This window comes from Hippoglossus hippoglossus, chromosome 8 (genome assembly GCF_009819705.1).
Source record: "Hippoglossus hippoglossus isolate fHipHip1 chromosome 8, fHipHip1.pri, whole genome shotgun sequence".
NCBI lineage: Eukaryota > Metazoa > Chordata > Actinopteri > Pleuronectiformes > Pleuronectidae > Hippoglossus > Hippoglossus hippoglossus.
In genome coordinates, this window is record NC_047158.1 from 11862265 (window position 1) to 11880413 (window position 18149).

The 18149-nt window shown below is 42.4% G+C and overlaps 3 protein-coding genes across 5 annotated transcripts; all 3 read left to right on the forward strand.

The window, feature by feature from the left end:
- Positions 1–50: 50 nt before the first annotated feature.
- On the forward strand, positions 51–3388 carry anks4b (ankyrin repeat and sterile alpha motif domain containing 4B). Its single transcript, XM_034592132.1, has 2 exons — positions 51–481; positions 1854–3388. The coding sequence occupies exons 1-2, from the start codon at positions 321–323 to the stop codon at positions 2983–2985; spliced, it is 1293 nt and encodes a 430-aa protein (XP_034448023.1). The 5' UTR covers positions 51–320; the 3' UTR covers positions 2986–3388.
- Positions 3389–4072: 684 nt separating this feature from the next.
- On the forward strand, positions 4073–10389 carry si:ch211-256e16.3 (kelch-like protein 20). 2 transcript variants are annotated; one of them, XM_034592131.1, is made up of 12 exons: positions 4076–4318; positions 4397–4678; positions 5715–5849; positions 5922–6113; positions 6690–6833; positions 6985–7171; positions 7578–7724; positions 7877–8005; positions 8374–8550; positions 8640–8786; positions 8887–9052; positions 9541–10389. In XM_034592131.1, exons 2-12 carry the CDS (start codon positions 4409–4411, stop codon positions 9695–9697), a joined length of 1851 nt encoding a protein of 616 aa, XP_034448022.1. In that variant the 5' UTR covers positions 4076–4318; positions 4397–4408; the 3' UTR covers positions 9698–10389. The 2 variants fall into 2 exon arrangements, 1 of the variants encoding a protein (XP_034448022.1); XR_004614607.1 differs by lacking the exon at positions 9541–10389 and adding an exon at positions 9245–9453 and having other exon boundaries at positions 4073–4678; positions 8887–9155.
- Positions 10390–11494: 1105 nt separating this feature from the next.
- Positions 11495–16877, forward strand: LOC117765713 (cytochrome b-c1 complex subunit 2, mitochondrial). Of its 2 annotated transcripts, XM_034592138.1 has the most exons (14): positions 11505–11621; positions 12886–12960; positions 13100–13249; positions 13345–13409; positions 13530–13586; positions 13682–13806; positions 14026–14123; positions 14270–14327; positions 14722–14817; positions 14898–15097; positions 15225–15305; positions 15389–15465; positions 15578–15731; positions 16260–16877. In XM_034592138.1, the coding sequence occupies exons 1-14, from the start codon at positions 11589–11591 to the stop codon at positions 16341–16343; spliced, it is 1353 nt and encodes a 450-aa protein (XP_034448029.1). In that variant the 5' UTR covers positions 11505–11588; the 3' UTR covers positions 16344–16877. The 2 variants fall into 2 exon arrangements, with proteins under 2 accessions (XP_034448030.1, XP_034448029.1); XM_034592139.1 differs by lacking the exon at positions 16260–16877 and having other exon boundaries at positions 11495–11621; positions 15389–15469; positions 15578–15697.
- Positions 16878–18149: the final 1272 nt, after the last annotated feature.

Here is an 18149-nt window from a genome sequence, read left to right on the forward strand (position 1 = left end):
TGGGGTAAAATATATAAATATAGTAGAGTAGCAGCTCTTTCCCCCAAAATTGTACCTAGTAAATTTGCATCTTGTAAAAATTATCTCACTTGTCATAGTTAAGCTTTAAGTTACTGGTGGTGGTGACTCAAGCAGAGATGGTTTATGAGGAAATGCTGCCGCTGACAACACTGACCTGGACTTTGCTTTTGTTTTATGGCTCCGAGCTGCTGATATGTTGACGCCCAGTGATCACTTTTGTATGCTCGGGTCTGCGGTCGCCTCAGTCTGTGTCTCTGAAGGGAGTGGATTTGTTTGGTGCCGCTCAGTTCTTCTAAGAGATGTCTAGGTACCACAAGGCAGCGATCGATGGCTACTTGGACCTGTTGAAGGAGGCCACGAGGAGGGACCTGAACACTGCGGACGAAGATGGCATGACTCCCACCTTGCTGGCTGCCTTCCACGGACATGTCGATGCTCTTCAGCTCATATGCAGCAGAGAGTAAGCATGATACACTTTATCCCCTGCAGGGCAAAACAAACTCTTTCTTTATTATTAGTAATAATTAGTACTTTCTAATGTCCTGTGTTGTATTTATGTATTTTGATGTTCCAAAGTTTTTCAGATAAATATATTGTTACACTCAGACACGCAATTCTGAATATTGTAATCTAATGTCTTATGTAATATTTTATGTATGATGCTCAAAAGATGAACTTGAACTAGATTTCCACAGTAAAAACATAAAAAATATTCACTAAGCAAAGGTTAACATTTTCAAAGGCTAATGTTTATTTTATTGCCCGGCTGGAAATGTGTTTTATGCTTTTTCATATCGTACATCAGTTTAGTTTTTAGGACTTGTTGGACAGCACATGTTTGTGTTCACATTATCCACTACACCGTGATGAGCTAAATCTGCATTCCCCGCTTTATACTCATCTCTCTCATGTGCTGAGCCAAATGTTTAATCAACCAAAGAAACAAAAGACCCCTTTATCTGTCCCCAAACCCCCCACACCCTGCAACAAAAAACGGGCTAAAAACACAGCATTCTTTCTTAAAAGAATTAGGTCGAGAAAATATGTCCTGAAGATATTTAATGAGGTGTAACTCATGCCTCACCTATGTGGCCAGAGTCAACTGAAGCATTTATGAGAAAGACTTGCAGTATTACAGCAATCAAGACTTTTATTGCTGTGACACTGAGGCACAGAACTGGAGGACTTTAAATCTTAATAGTTTACCAATTATCCTCAAAAACGTCTCGTAATATTTGCTTATATGTTACATTTGCTGTATATGAAAGAATGACTGGACACATGTATTCACTTACTTGTTAAGAGTTAGGTGAGAAGATCAATATCAGCAGATAGTTAGCTTAGCTTAGCATAAAGGTTGAAAACATGGGGAAACATGCACCAGCACCCCTAAAACTTATTCATTAACACTTTCTATATTCAAGAAGTTTAGATTTTGTATATAATTTAGCATATTTTGTGACTATATTTTCAAATTTTTAACATCACTTAAACATGTCCCTTTTATATGTGTGTTGTTGAATAAATAAATAAAAATACGTGAGTAATAAATAAGTAATAAAGCAATATATTAGCTATCTTTATGACAGTAAGCTATCTTACTATTGTTTTCATAAGTTGCACATGAGTATTTAATTATGTAGCTTATTACATTTGATGGTACGAAGGATACTTAATTTTTCCATTGTCTGTGCAATGACAATGAAGGAATTATATTATAAATAATAAATGATAAATGCATCTTTAAAAAACAAAATAAATGTATATTTTTTTATGCAACTAAATATTTTTATGAAGGTCTGAAGTCACATTTTTCTTCTTCTGTCACACAGAGGAGACCCCAACAGGAGCGACATCTGGGGAAACACTCCCCTGCACCACGCTGCAGCCAATGGCCACATGCACATCCTCAGCTTTCTGGTCAACTTTGGTGCCAACCTTTTCGCACTGGACAGTGAATTCCACACAGCCATGGACGTTGCCGCTTCTCGTGACCGAATGGACTGTGTGCGTTTCCTAGACGCCTCGGCCTCACAGCAGACCAACCAAAACCCCAAGAAGGTTGCCACTCTAAAGAAGGAAGCCATTAAGGAAGCGGAGAAACGAGTGAAACTCTGCGAGAAGGTGAAGAAGAAACACCAGAGCAAGATGGACAAGATGCAGCGAGGAGCGGGCAACACCGGGTCTGTGTCAGAGGCCAGCATGGCATCGTCACTCTCAAACAGTGGCACCATGTCGGGCCCCAGTGAACAGTTCTCCGAGCTTATTAAGGTTAAATCAGGCTCTATTTCAGCCAGGGTCAGAGGCACCCTCCAGAAGAAGCTTGGGAAGAAAGAGAAAGGCACAGTGCAGAGATCAGGAGGAGATGGGAACGTTATCTTCCTCAAGCAGGAGAACGGAGCATCTGAGAACCCTGATTTTCTGGGTGTCTTCAGCGAGCAGGATGAAAACATATCAGATGAAGAAGGACTGGGAGGATTTGAAGATGATTACAGTGAAGAATCAGGCCAAGTCAAACAGTCCATCTTCAACCGGCCCGGGCTCGGAGGTCTGACTTTCATGAAGAAGATGGGGCTGGAGTCGGATGACCTGCCCAGCGGGAACAATGAAAACCTTGGCTACCTCATTCAGAACAAGCAGTACGAGGAGGCGGAAGATGCGAGTGGCTTCGAGGGGATGGGTGACGCTGATCTGCCCTGGGAACAGGAAAATCTGGGCCTGGACGATGATGAAGATGAGGAAACCTCTCCTCTGGATGCGTTCTTGTCTGCCATCTCCTTGCCAGAGTTTGCCCCCGCCTTCAACCGAGAGCAACTGGACCTGGAGGCGCTCATGCTTTGCTCTGATGACGACCTGAAAGGCATTCGCATCCAGCTCGGACCCAGGAAGAAGATCCTGGAAGCTGTTGCTCATAGAAAGAATGCACTGGAGACTCCAGGCATCATGAAGGACAGCTGCTTGTGATCCAATAAAACATGAAAAGTGATTTATGTTAATGTTTGAAACTTAAAGGGAGACAGATATTTTTAATTTTCTATATAAGACAAAGATGATTCAGCAAACTGTTTCCCCAAAAGCACTTCACCCATTCTACAGTGATCAGATTTATATAGTTATTTATAGAGGATTGTTGATACAAACAACATGACAAGATAGTCTGGTTTAAAGGAAGAAGAAAACTATCATTATTTAAGACAAAAAAAAATTCAAATAGAGACTTGGCTAGATTATAAATCCACAATATCAGGGTGAAGACACTAGATTCTGCCCATTCATGAAATAACAGGGTAAGTGGCGGATTTGGTTGAGCTGCTATGTTTATTTATATAATTATTTTTGACATTCGACAATAAAACTGTCAAATTACAAAAATACAAACATTGTATTATGAATTCACATAAAATCACAAGCATACATTGACAACATTCCCACTGCTTCCCCAGACCAGACTAAAGGCCATGCCATGGTGCCAGTTTATTTATTACTCAACATACTGACTTTGTATATGTTCCCTTTCTTTTAGATATATAGTGGATGGTCTTACTTGTGATTATTTTCCTAAAAACAAATTTCAAAAATGTATGTCTTGGAATTATTATTGTATCTTGCCTCTTGCCCAGTGTCAACTGGGATTGGCTCCAGTTTACCCCTCACAACCCTCAAAGGATAAGCCGCATAGATAATGGATGGATAGATGAAATTATTATTATTATTAAATAAATTGTTTTTATTCTTTTCTCTGTGTGATTTTTGCAAACCAGAACATTTGGTTTTAAAGTTGTCAAAAAGCCCCAGCTGCATTGTTAGAGGTGCCCCTGTTTATATGCCTGCCACACCTGATCATTTACTCTTTGTTATAATGCAAATATTGGAAAGAGGTGTATATAACAGTAGTACCTGCTGTGACTGTACTTAACGGCACGTGAATGTGTGTAATTGTTGCTCTTTTACCTTAGCAACTGGAGAGAACCCGGAAGTGTGAGGGAGGGAGTTATCTACGGTGGTGGGAGGGACTTCCTGTGTGTGTATCTCATCACCGCGGGAGTGTTTCTTCAGTGTTGTGGTCACGATCGTTTGTAACAGGAATCACGTGTGCGTGTGGAAGCTGCCGCGACTTTTCCCCGTCACCTGTGCCCGCGTCGTGTTTGTTCTCCTCGGTGCTGTGGCTCGTCAGCGCCGCCGAGCTGCTCCACCTGAGCTAAGCCTCATTAGTGGGCTAATGGTCGAATCTCGGACTCTCTCTCTGCGCGTCGCTGCTTCTCCTGCGACTTCCCCCTCATGTCTTTATAAAACAGAGGTGAGTTACTCGGGATTCGAACACCCCGGCTCGTGCCCAACGTGTTCTCGCTGACTCTGTGTGTGTTTGGACTCGCAGTGACAGTGAGATATGGCGGACATCACCGTCAACGCCGGTTTGCCGTCCCCCTCCGCGATGAACCTCACCTTTGGGTTGACGGAGGACTACGGCCCCGCCACCCCGGCCCCCCTGAGCAGCGAGGACTACCTGTTCGTGGAGGCCCGGCACCCCAGCACCGTCCTCCAGGGCCTCAACAGCCTGCGGCTCAACAACGCCTTCTGCGATGTGACCCTGTGCTGTGGCGGACAGGAGTTCCCCTGCCATCGCATTGTGCTGGCCTCTTTCAGCTCCTATTTCCAGGTGATAAGACTGATGACACCTTTTATACATAGAACACCTATCAAAACTAAGCTTCACAAATCAAAGAAACACAATCAGAACTTTAGAACGCACTCCTAAGAGACAGAAAATTAAAGGTCCAGCGTGTGAGGTTCAGGTGAAAGGGATCTATTAGCAGAGACTGAATATAAAACAATCCTAGTGGTGTTTTAACTAGTGTGTTTCATCTAAATTCAGTTGTCATAAAAAACGTGAAAAAGGTGTTTAGTTTGTCAACCTTTTATATTTACACCTGGAGGGGGTCCTCTCTACAAACTTGACAAACTAAACACCTTTTTCACGTTTTTTATGACAACTGAAGGCTGCCACAGGTTCTCCTTGATGTTTGGAAGGGGAGGGTGAGGTGAGGGGTATTCAGCTGCAACATGCAACTTCACCTCTAGATGTCACTAAACTCTACACACTGAACCTTTTAAGCATGACCACCCATACAAATAATCAAAACTAAAATTGGTTAAAAACCAAGGAAAGTGGGGATGAGTTAATATTTTATTAGCTTTTATTTATCTTATGATAAAAATATGTTTGAAAGTTTGATTCAAAGGAAGCTGACTCAGCCTGCCGTATTTCCTCAGCAGGGTGTCCCACAGCCTCAGGGCTCCTATTTCAAAAGCTCTGTCTCAGAAGTCTTCAGCCAAGAATCTGGAACAGATAAAGGGTCCCTGGCAGAGGATCTCAAAATGTCAGCTGGGTTTTACAGGGCTGAAAGGTTTGCAATATACCTAGGAGTAAGGCCATTAAGAGCCTTGTAAGTTATTAAAAATAACCTTAAAATCATTTCTGGAACCAGGGTGATGCGTTCCAACTGGTTTACTTTAAAAGCCTGGCAGCTGAGCTCTGTACAGTCTTAAGCCGGTCTACAGAGTTTTCTATTCAGACATGTAATAACAGGTAAACACAGCCTCCCTCACAGTCTTGCCAGGGACAGGCACAAAGACTCCAGGTCCATGTTTACATGCTAAGAAAATCACGTGAATTGTGCGCGTTTCCCCCTCAGGCAATGTTTTCCACTGACCTGATCGAGTCTAAACAGGAGCGGGTTGCCATCAATGGAGTAGAACCTCAGATGATCGGGATGCTGGTGAGCTACGCCTACACGTCAGAGGTCTACATCTCCAAAGCAAATGTGCAGGTAGGGCCTCCACTGTCACCTCGCCTCTCTCCTTCCTAAACAACACGAGTGCTAAGCATCACTGTGCTTCAGGCTCTGCTGGCAGCAGCCAACCTGCTGGACGTGATGGCCGTGAGAGAGGCCTGCTGTCGTTTTATGGAGCGTCAGATGGACGAGATGAACTGTGTGGGGATCCACTGCTTCGCAGAGGCCCATTCCTGTAAAGTGCTGGAGAAACGCAGCATGGACTACATCCTTGAGCACTTCAACAGTGTCTATCAACAGGTGAGAGGCTGACGGAGACCTTTTATTTTCATTCTAGACTGTCAGCGCTGACTCCCACACGCTGCCGTGTGGAGCTAATGAGAAATGTACTCCATTTAAAGGTTGATCAAATCTTAAATCATAGTTAATTTTTTATTCCCATATCATTTATATTGTGTTAATGTACACTAGATGGAGTATTTTTTTTAGTTGAATAAATAAAGTAGCACTATGAGCTTAAGGGTCTTTTCCTTGGCCCATACCCCTCCCCTCCACGTAATTTTAAGAAAATCAGTTCAGCAGTTTTTGCATAATCCTGCCGACAGTCAAATAAACGGCAATGAAAACACAACCACTGCTGGAGGTGAAAATGAGCCACCAGTACCTGAGCAGGAGAACTGAACCTGTCAGTGTTGTGGATTTCATTTGTGAAAAGGTTTACCAGAGATAATATACCTGTCAGACTAGTTTAACTGCTGACAGACTGATTAAGTGTGTGTGTGTGTGTGTGTGCGTGTGTGTGCGTGTGCGTGCCAGTTGACTAAGTTGCTACTTACACTTTACTAAACTAATCATCTTCTAAATCTTCCACCCCAGGAGGAGTTCCTGTCTCTGTGTGTGGACAAACTGACAGAGATCGTTGGCAGTGACCACCTCAATGTGCCCAAAGAGGAGATGGTGTTTGAGGCCGCCATGTCGTGGCTGAATAAATGCCCTTCTCGCAAACAGAGCTTCGAAAAGGTCAGATTCACTCGAGCTTACACGAGCTGGGCTTCTTGTATTTTGCCTTCCCTGGTAAAGATACAGTATGTGGCAGAGAGGCGCTGTGGCAGTGACTGAGATGAGCTGTCTGAGTCGATCAGATTTCTCTCCTTTCATTCGTCCCTCGAAGGTCCTCGAGCATATCCGCCTGCCTCTCATCAGCCCCTACTACCTCCACGACGTGATCGAGTCTCAGGATGTGGTGAAGGAGAACCAGGCCTGCCAGACGCTCATCTCCGAGGCCAAGGACTACCTGCTGCTGAAGGACCGCCGTGGAGAGCTGTATTGCCCTCGGGCGAGACCACGCAGATCCACAGGTGAACATGGTCACACCTGCACGATGAATGGAAACACTCAGTTTTCAGTTACATTTAGGTCTCACTCATTACTATGCATGGGTTGTTACACCAGGTTTCTACTCCTACACTCTACTAGGTGCTTAATCAATTAAATAATCTGACTATTTAGACATTTTATTAAATGTTATTAATCTTTTTAATAAAAAGACAAAAAATTCCCTGGTTTGGGTTTTTTTTATGTGAAAAATTATTATCTGTCGGTTTTTAACTTTTCCTGAAATTTTTTAGACCAATCGATTAATGGTGTTCAGATGAAATCGTTAATCATTAGTCGCGGGTCCAACACCCCTCTACGTTGTATCCTACAAGCCTCTGCCTCGGCTCACTCCTCTCTGTTCCTCTCCCTCTGTTGCCATGGTAACAGGGACCGCTGAAGTGATAGTGACAGTCGGCGGGGAGGACGACAAGGTGGTGCTGCGCAGCGTCGAGAGCTTCGATCCAGTGACCAATCAGTGGAAGAATCTGGCCTGTCTGCCCTTTGCCGTGAGCAAACACGGGCTGGTTGTGTCAGGTGAGGGGAAAGGCGCTGTCAAGTTTAGTTTAGAGGATAATTAACTCCATACTGTGTCTCCTCTCAAATGAGAAACCAAGCCTGGATGTAGTGCACATGACGGGTGACGTGTTTCTCTCCACCCACTCCCACTTCTCCATCCTCTTCTACAGACTCAACCCTGTATTTGGCAGGAGGGGAGTTTCCTGACGGCTCAGCCAGCAGAGAGATGTGGCGCTATGACCCCTGCTTCGACTCCTGGATGGAGATGGCCCCCATGAATGTAGCTCGATCTGAGTTAGGTTAGGATGACTGATCTTGTTCTTTTCCTGCAACTCAGAGCATTTAATAGTCATGTTTTAGTTTCACTTCAAAACCTCCTCCTTTCCCTTTGGTTTGAGTGCCTGCAGTGTGGGTGCAAAAACAGCATCAATTTTAATTTGCTGCTCTCTATCCATAGATATCCTTAATATTTAAGTACTTTATATTTACATCGGGAGCGGGTCCCCTCACGCTGGCTGAGTTTTTATGACACCTGAAGGCGGTACCACAGGTTCTCTTTCATGTTTGTGAGGGTGAGGTGAGGGGTATTCAGCTGCAATGTGCAGCCTCACCACTAGATGTCACCAAATTCTACACACAGACCCTTTAACTATCTCTCTCCTCTCAGGCCTGGTGATGCTGGACGGCTTTGTGTATGCAGTGGGAGGTTGGGAGGGGCGGTCGCGTCTGGACTCGGTCGAGTGCTACAACCCCCACACCAACTCCTGGCAGTTCACAGAGTCTGTCAAGATGGCCGTCACAAGTCCTGCTGTGGTGGCCCTGGACGGACTGCTCTATGTTACTGGTAGGAAATGAAGGCTCTACACATATAGGTTATTCTGGACCTTGTCCTTTTTATTTTTTATTTATCCATGTCTCCCTGTGTCCTGGTAGGTGGGGCAGTTCTTGAGGACGGTGACGGCACAGATCTCGCCCAGGTGTACAACCCTAAAACCTCAGTGTGGACAGAGGTCACACCGATGCAGATCGCTCGCTCTGGTTCAGCAGCCTGCACACTCAAAGGAAAGATCTATGTTATAGGTAATATTCATGTATGTTTCAGCCGTTAGTCTTATTCTTATTTTCTCACTGGTCAACAAATAGTCTTTTCTGTTGTTGAACCTCTCTTTGTTTCTTGCAGGTGGATGGCACGCCTCGACGGAGAACACAGATAAGGTGGAGTGTTACAATCCCAAGACCAACCAGTGGACCATGTGCGCCCCCATGAAAGAGCGACGCTACCGACCAGGTGCTGCTGTGGTGGATGGAAAGATCTACGTCCTGGGAGGAGAAGAAGGCTGGGACAGGTGAGGAGCGATTCAGAAAAGCTGCTGATACACGTAATCTTCATCCATTTTTGTTGTTGTCGAGCAGAGGAACCATTTAGGGAACTTATTAGCATTTCAAAACCAGTAAGTAGTCTCCAAAAAGGACCTGCTTCAAAGATGGTGCTTCACAACACCCCAGGAACTATTGTTGCTGCTTGTGTGACAAAACCTTTCTACAGTGACAGAGCGCCAGAAATATCATTGTCAAGACTTCGTGATGAGATGTTTATTGACTTCAAAAACAAAGTAGCCTGTAGTTAAAAATAGTGTGTGTGTATGAATGTATGAGTAAGACAAAGGAAGGAACCGTTATTTATGTTATCATCGGCATATGTTTTATTCAGCAGGATCACACAAGAAGTACTCGACTGATTTGTAATAAAGTTCTCATTAAATCTTTGTGTGAAACCAGATCAGGAGACGTAATTTTAAAAGGCAAGTTTAACGCTGATGGTTCTTACATGCAGATATCATGACACTATTGAGAGGTACTGTGACGAGACAGACACCTGGGAGATCGTCGGGGAGATGCCCACCAGTCGCAGCTGGCTCAGCTGTGTCTCTCTCCAACTGAGGAAGGACATCCACATGAGCAGCTTTCCCGGGACGCCAAATGACAACTGAAGCACTACAAAGTCATTGGGGAATCTCTCCTGGTGGTTATTTGCACATTGTTCGGGGACAGTGCACTACAAAGCTCTGAGCTGTGGAGACCAGCAACCTGACAAGTGATGCCTGGATTTGGCACAGCGCTGTTTGAGCTGTTACTCGTGGTAACATGTAGTCGTGACGGCTTGTGGTATGAGCCTCACTGATTTGGGTTCCTCCTTTGTGCGTGGAGACAAAGGAAACGTTGTTTACACACATGATCTCATGTAACTGAGATGGACGACTCGGTCAGGAATCGGAACTCACTTTCTGTGTGATGTGAACATGTTTGAGATGATGTTTTTATGTCCGCACACCTCAAATCTGTGAAGAAGGTCCCAGCCAACATAGTGTATTTTTGTATCATTGTTATGTGATGTATTTATTGGGGTGTGACAAGCTGCTGGAATGAGAAAGTAAAAAAAGAAAGTGAAAGTTTTGCTCCATTAAAAGATGCTCTGTCGAGAATCGAATTGTGAGGAATTTCCAACGTTGCCTGTGAAAGACATCTTTTGTGTGAGCGGTGTTTCCGTAGTTCAACTTTAAATTTTAAAGTATTTGTCTTAACAAACTGTAACCTGTTAGGTATATTTTTGTAATGTAATGTGCGTCATGAATTTGAGTGAATTTAAATGGAGTTAGGTTCTAATAAAGATGTTTAATTCTTACACTGTGCGAGTGTGTGTGTTAACAAATTTCATAATTTGGTTTAGTACTGAACTGTTAACTTTTGTAGATTAAATTACTTAAATATCAATCATTCATTTTGCATTATAGTCTTCCTCAGTCGGAGACACTGGAGGATATGTCACTAAGTAATGCACATGGTTATGTTATTAGAATATTCTACGTATACAGTAAGCGATTTGTGGAGGGATGATGGGAGATGCCACCCCCATTGAACAACAATGTCCAAAAATGCATCCCCCTTTCCCTCTCATCCATCCCCACATCCCCTAGGTGTGAGTGCTGTGTGGGCAGGTGAACATCTGCAAACTCAATCACAGGATCCATGGTTTAGTTTTATAAGTTTAAACCAAATGGCTTCAAAAAGAACAGGACAGCTCTCTCTCTCTGTCTCACAAACACACTGACCATGAATTCATCAATTAATTAAATTAATTGGTTATTAGTGAATAAGTTAATGAATTAGTTTAGTATGGGTCTTATCTGATTAAATTGTTTGACCTGTTGACCTGTGTTATTACTACGGCTCTGTTTTGTTGGAGGAATTGTTGCTGTTTCTAAATATGAACAGCAGGGGGCAGCAGTATCAAATACATGATAGACATCATCCGTTGAATTTCATCATTATTATTCTTCCCCATTGCTCACTCCGTTTCTACCACTACAAACAAACACATTTCAGATATAGCAGATGCCCCCTTGTGTTTATAATAAATACAGGTATGATTCATTTATCAATATACAGATAAACAAGTATTTTTTTTTAAATGTCATATTAAACTTTCCCCCCAACCTTTATTGACAGGGACATTGAACATATAAACATATTTCGAACATTCTTTACAAGATAAGCACCGAATAACAGCTATAAATTCAAAACAATAGATAAATAGATAGGGGCAATCTGTACATTTGAGTTTATTAAGTTACACATTTTCAATTAGTTCTTCAAAGGTTTCAGAGATGAGAGGTGGTGACACAGCTCCTTGTGAAATATGCGGTTGTGTTTTTAGGAACCTATTATGTAAAAAAAACTATTTTCCACAAATAATAATAATGTTAATTGCTAAATCAGAGATGGTGAATGATGCTCTGCGCGGTGCGGTGGATTGTGGGTAAGACGTCAGCCCGCCGCCATGTTTGTCTTTCTGCACCGGGCTGAAGGAGAGAGTCAGGCACCATGAGAGGAATCCGGTCTCTGAACAGTCTTCCCGTGAGTCCCCTCTTCTCCCCGCTTGGCCCGAGCTGTGTCCCGGACACACGCGATCGGAACTTCACTCGGTTACTTCTCTGGTTTTGGACAATAAACCCTCTTTTAGCTGTTTTTTTTAGCGCGGTGGCTAGTTAGCTTCCTAGGTGGCTAGCTAACACCGGCTTTTCCAACGTAAGGCTAGCTCGCATGTTTTGTTTTTGCAGCTGAGTTAAGTGCCCCCCCCCCATCTCTCCGGATCATCCACTTACACCGATAGTCAGATTCAAGTGTGGGTAACGTGTGCATGTAAAGCAGGAGTTTGTTTCTGTTTAGCTTAGCCACTTGTAGCTTCGTGGGGTTCTCCTGAAGGTCAACGTCCGATCCTGTGCTTCTGCAGTTCTGTGTCAGTGTCCTGGACATTATCCGGAGACTTTCTGACATTTGACTGATCTCAGGCTGTGTTGACAGGGCACACACACACATGTGGTCTTTGCTTCAAGGTTATAACTTGCACGGGTTATTTCAGGTCACCCCCCCCCCCCCCCACGTTAATTTAGGACAGGTTGGCTAGTGTCTGCTGTTTGTTCCAGATGAAAATGAATACAGTGTTATATGGAATAAAATTAAATATCACCAGAATTTTATTTTAGGCTATTTAAAGTCAAACTCGGAAACATAGGGTTGGTAATAAAATGATTATTTAATACATAACATGGTCATCTAGATTGTAGGTAATTATATCTTTCGATAACATTGATTTCCTTTTAGTCAAGACTGGGGCTGCAATTGTTAGCCCCAGCTAACATTTAAATGCCAATTATTTCCCCCACTGTTTGGTCTATTAAATAAAGAGGAATATGTCCACTCCACTCGTCTCTTAGTCCTGGGTGACGTGAAAACAGCACAGACACTGTTTGTCTTTAAGTTTTGACCAGGTTTATCAGACAGTGATTTATTTTTCCTTCTTTTACCTGAATCAGGTAAATTAATCAAGTCATATGTAAATATAAATCAAGGATAAATGGAGCATAATATGAACAAGTAGCATTTTGTGTAAGAAAATAAGGATAATTGAAATTTTTCCTATCCTGTTGGTCACCTGGTGATGCCTCTGATTTATCTTGTGACCCACGGAAGTAGGTGGTAGATTACAGATCTAGCCATCTCTCAAATACTCATTACGGTTATAAGTCATGTTGATATTTTTGAGTTTAAGATTTGTCCGATCGAATGTCTTTACTACTTTCAAAGACATGCTTTTCACGGCTGTCATCTCTTCCCACAGAAACGTTGCTATGCAGCTGCCAGGAGGAGTGAAGCTCTGACTGAATCCTTCGCAGCTCCCCCTCAAAATGTCCAGGTAGCACTCTCCTACATTTGAGTTCCTGTTCAAGACTGAACTGTAATAATGAATCAAAAGTTTAATCAGAGAAAAGAAGAGCGAGTAGCAGGAATATTGACACTGTTAATTTAAAAGGATATTTTCATTGCTGCTGCAGGTGTCAAAGCTCCCAAACGGTCTGGTGATCGCATCACTGGAGAACTACTCCCCCTTGAGCAGCGTGGGTGTGTTTGTGAAAGCTGGGAGTCGTTATGAGACTGTGGAAAACCTGGGTGTCTCTCATGTGCTACGACTGGCAGCCAACCTGGTAACCTGTGAATGACTTTGTGAACGTGCAATGCTTTCTGGGAAAAAATTGAATTGTGTTCAGTTAGCTTCATGGTTACTTTTTCCCTTTTGTAGACTAACAAGGGGGCATCTGCCTTCAAGATCTGTCGAGGTGTGGAAGCACTGGGGGGCAGCCTGAGGTCAGTGAGGTTGCTCTCTGCGCATGCTTACACAGACTGTCCTTGCTTGTCCTGCTATAAATAATTTGGAGAATACCAGTGTAACTGAATCTGACCCAACTGCCTTTTGTTTACTTGCAGTGTGACATCATCACGAGAGACCATGGTCTACACTGCAGACTGTTTGAGAGATCACCTGTAAGTGCTCCCATCTTCAAGTTTTATGTGCTTTTTATTTAAGGTCATGCAGATGCCACAGTGTGTCCTCACCGCTCTTGTATCTGTGTGTCCAGAGATTCATTATTGGAGTATTTGGTGGACGTGACCACAGCTCAGGAGTTTCGACCGTGGGAGGTCGCCGACCTGACATCCAGGGTGAAGCTCGACAAGGCTCTGGCTCAGCAGTGTCCTCAGATAGGTTAGTATCAGGAGCAACCTGTCAGCATTGAGGAAATAATTTTCACACAGTTATTGAACCCATCTGACAAGTGCTGTAAGAGAACCCAAATATAAACTGAGCTGCTCTTAGCTACAGAGCAGGCTGCCGATTCTCAGTGGAGTGGCACGTCCCATTTTAAGGTCTTTGTCCTGTTTTCCTCGGCTGAAATTCAGGTCTCTTTTCCCTTTTCTCCCCCAGGTGTAATTGAGAAGTTGCATGAAGCAGCATATAAAAATGCCCTGTCCAACTCTCTGTACTGCCCTGACTACATGGTTGGCCATGTCTCCTCTAAGCAGGTAGCACCTTTGTTTTGTTCTGTTTCTCTACATTGGGAAATAGTTCATTGTATGGTCTTGGAACTGACTTCTCAGAGTGAACGATTGCAACGGGTTAGATTTTGCATAGCTCTTACATTTGTTTCCTCCTCCTCCTCCCCCTGTAGCTGCAGTCCTTTGTTGAAGACCATTTCACCACTGGCAAGATGGCTCTTGTAGGACTAGGTGAGTGTCTACTAGTATGGCTGTATCACTTCCCTGCACCAACTTTTTCTTTCACATCATGCTATGCTTATCAAGACTCCATTTTACATTTGATGCTGTTGTATCAGTCTGGTATCAATTGATTTACTTTTGTGTGCGTGTCTGGTTACACTTAACCAAACTGTTAATCTGTCAAAGGCTCAGAGGTAAATCAAAGAAAAGGATGACACCAACACTATCTGTTTGTAATAATTGGTGGGTTGCTACAAGTGTGGGCTTGCCTGTGTGATAATACATCATGCTAATATGGCAGCTTGTATCCTGGGAATGTGTGGCATTTCCCCTTCACAACAGTGCGTTTTTTTTCCACTTCAGTTGTATATTGATTTCGTTACTCTCTGATTTATGCATCCAGGTGTGAAGCACTCTGTCCTGAGGCAGGTGGGTGAGGGTCTCCTGAGTACCCGCAGTGGGGCCAGTGCGCCTGTGGCTAAATCTGTGTACCGTGGAGGTAAAAACTTGTGTTTGAAAGGCACCACACACACTTTCCAAATCGCTTAATTCTCATGATGGTGTTATGTGCATGCGTAGGTGAACTGCGAGTGCAAAACAATGATGACCTGGTCCATGCACTGATTGCCAGTGAGGGTGGTGTGACGGGTAGTGCAGAGGCGAATGCCTTCACCGTGCTGCAAAGAATCCTGGGAGCTGGTCCACATGTAAAGAGAGGCTCAAACATCACTAGCCAACTGTGTCAGGGTATTGCCAAAGCTACCACACAGCCCTTTGATGTAAGTAAAAAAATTGATATAACTTTTATTAGGCATTCAATTTGTTCTCAGGATTACTTTGTTGCATTGCTTCTAAATGCAGAGAGCTTTGTTTTGTAATGTCACATGACCTCTGGTTGTCTTACAGGCCACAGCCTTCAATGCCTCATACTCGGACTCTGGCCTATTTGGTGTCTATACCATTGCACAAGCGCATTCTGCAGGAGAGGTGATTACCCAATACACTCCTTCCAAGACAAATACATTTAAAAACGTGACATAAGCTGAATTTCCCTGAATGTTTCTGTGCAGGTTATCAAAGCTGCCATTGCTCAAGTGACAAGTGTGGCTGAGGGAAACGTGTCAGAGGCTGACATCACCACTGCAAAGTAAGTCCACTGTGAAGAAGCAGTTTTATACCGCACACAGATGTTATTGTACACTTTTCACTGCTGTGCTGAATGTGTTCTGATTGTGTTGAATGTGTTTGACTGTGCATAGAAACCAGGTGAAAGCCGATTACCTGATGTCAATAGAAAGCTCTGAGGGCCTGATGGAGGAGATCGGTGCTCAGGTTCTGAACACTGCAGCATACCACCTCCCTGATACTGTTCTCCAGGCCATAGACACTGTCACCCAGGATGATGTGGTCAACGTGAGTGCTTTCACTGCAGACATGACAATAGGACAATCTTTTATCATCACTGTTGCTGGAAATCATTCTGCTGGTTATTTTCACATACACAGCTATAGCTTTAACTCGGCATTTACGATTAATTGAATTCTTGCATTCAGTGAATGTGTTTTTGTGAGAGCATACTTAAAGGATCTTTTGGGATTATTGCAGCCTGTTGCAATGTTAGGTGTATTTGTGGGAACAAGTGAAAACTGCATTTTTTTGTAACAAGCTTTCACACCTCAAATTCCTGAAAATTAAGGTTAAACCAATTACCACTAACATGTTATTAGGTCAAATAAATTCAAACTAAAGCCATCTTATCCTTAACCTAAAGAAATGCATTGCAGAACTGATGAGTGGTTCTTTTGCAGTTTCTCTCCTGAATCATTAAACTTCAGATTTGTTCTTACTTTAAGGCTGTTGCCTCCTGAAAAAGCAGCAGAATTGTTTCTTTCTACCAAAATGTTTCCGCACATTAAAATGATCTTTCTCATCTCTCTACAGGCTGCGAAAAAATTTGTTGATGGCAAGAAGACCATGGCAGCTAGCGGACACCTCGGCAATACACCGTTTGTGGATGAAGTATGAAAGTAAAGTTTAAGAACTGTTGAGTTTTAACTTGGGCATGCAGTGCTTGGCTGCCTGAAAAAAGAGGAACGAGGACCTGAAAGCCACGGCCTCCTGCAACAATTCATTTGACCTCACCAATCACTTGTATTCTGTCCTGCAGAACGTGTGAGCTCCAACAGGGAGACCGGATCATAATGCAATTTTTCTGTTGTCATTTTTTTTGTCGATTTAACTGTATATCTATGTAAATTAAAGTTATGACGGTAATAACAGATGTCTTTTGCTTGAATTTGTGCGTTTGAATGACTATTACTGTAGCTTTTTGTGTGAGGATCTACAGCCATCAAGCATTTTCAAGCACTGTATTGTTCCCCTCATCAGCCAATAGGGGGACACAAAAGCACAAACATGACTATAACAGGGTCTTGCAGAAGTTTCCTTTGATACAATGTTGAACATCAGATGTAACAACAGTCGACTAAGTATCAAGATGTAAAGATTAAGTTAAAGAAGTGATATAAAAGTAAGTATGCATTTCAAATTTTGCTTGGACAAAAGTGTTTTCAGCTAAATCTAATGTTATGATAATTCTTGATTATTATTACTGCATAACCACTATTTAGGTTTTGCAGCTCACAATTTTACAATTGAAATTTCACAGAACATATTTAATAAAATAGTTTTTTTAATATACAATTTTAGCTATGGTGTTATAGAACAACATTTCTCTGCAAAGTACTGGAGTATTAAGTTGAAGAGGAATGGAAATACTCAGGTAAAGTATAAGTACCTTACTTTTGTGTAAGCACAGCGTTAAGGTGAGCGTACTTTGAAATGCTTTAGTAATTCTCAAACTTCTGTCAAAGTCCAGCTGTAGTAGGATCAAACACATTATTTCAAGATCTACTTATTGTGAGTACAATCTTATGTTAAAATAACAAAGGTCCTGAATATTTAGGCACAAGGCACCATATTAAGATAACTGCAGTTTATATTTGTACTTAAATGATGCAATATTTCCAAATCTGCAATTATTCAGATGATCAAATCAAACAAGTTGCAGTGACGCAGAGTTGTGTGGCCTGTTATCATCACATGGTGGGTTTTAGAATGAAGATCAGAGTGAATTCATTTCCTGTTTCCTGTTCAATGTGCTACGACATTACTCTGAGGTGCAAAACACTACAACACTCACTGCCTCACAAAGCTTCACAAAGCCCCAGCACAATTTAGAAAACACACAAAACTATTTTAGGAAAGAACAAATTAGAAAAACAAAACAGCAGACACATAATTTGACAAAACACAACAACCTTTAAGAAAACACTCACAAATTAAGTAAACACAATTTAAGTTGCATTTAACTTGACTTTTTTGAAGCTACTGTACTTACATGATTCTTGCTGTTCTGGGTTTGTACCCTCATGGTTGAAGGCACTTATTGAAAGTCGCTTTGGGGTAAAATTATATGTAAAGAAACCTGATATCATTCCACAAAACATGCTCTGTTTTATTTTGTCATTTCTTCCAAAACAAATAAAATGAATAATTAAAATGTATCAATTTTTAATTCATCATTTCTTGATATTTTGATCACTGTTGTAAAGTTGTTTTGTTCTTGTGTGCTTTGATTAGATGTATTTATTTTCTCTAGATGTGTTTTGTTCTCGTGTGCTTTGAATAATATTTGTTGTGTTATTGTACTTTGTTTATTTAGCTCACTGTTGTGTTGTTTTCCTCGGTGTCTCTATAATCACTGAACCTTTGACAGTTATTTGACACAATCAGGGCGACTAAGGACAAACCGACCCCCTGATTTTTCAA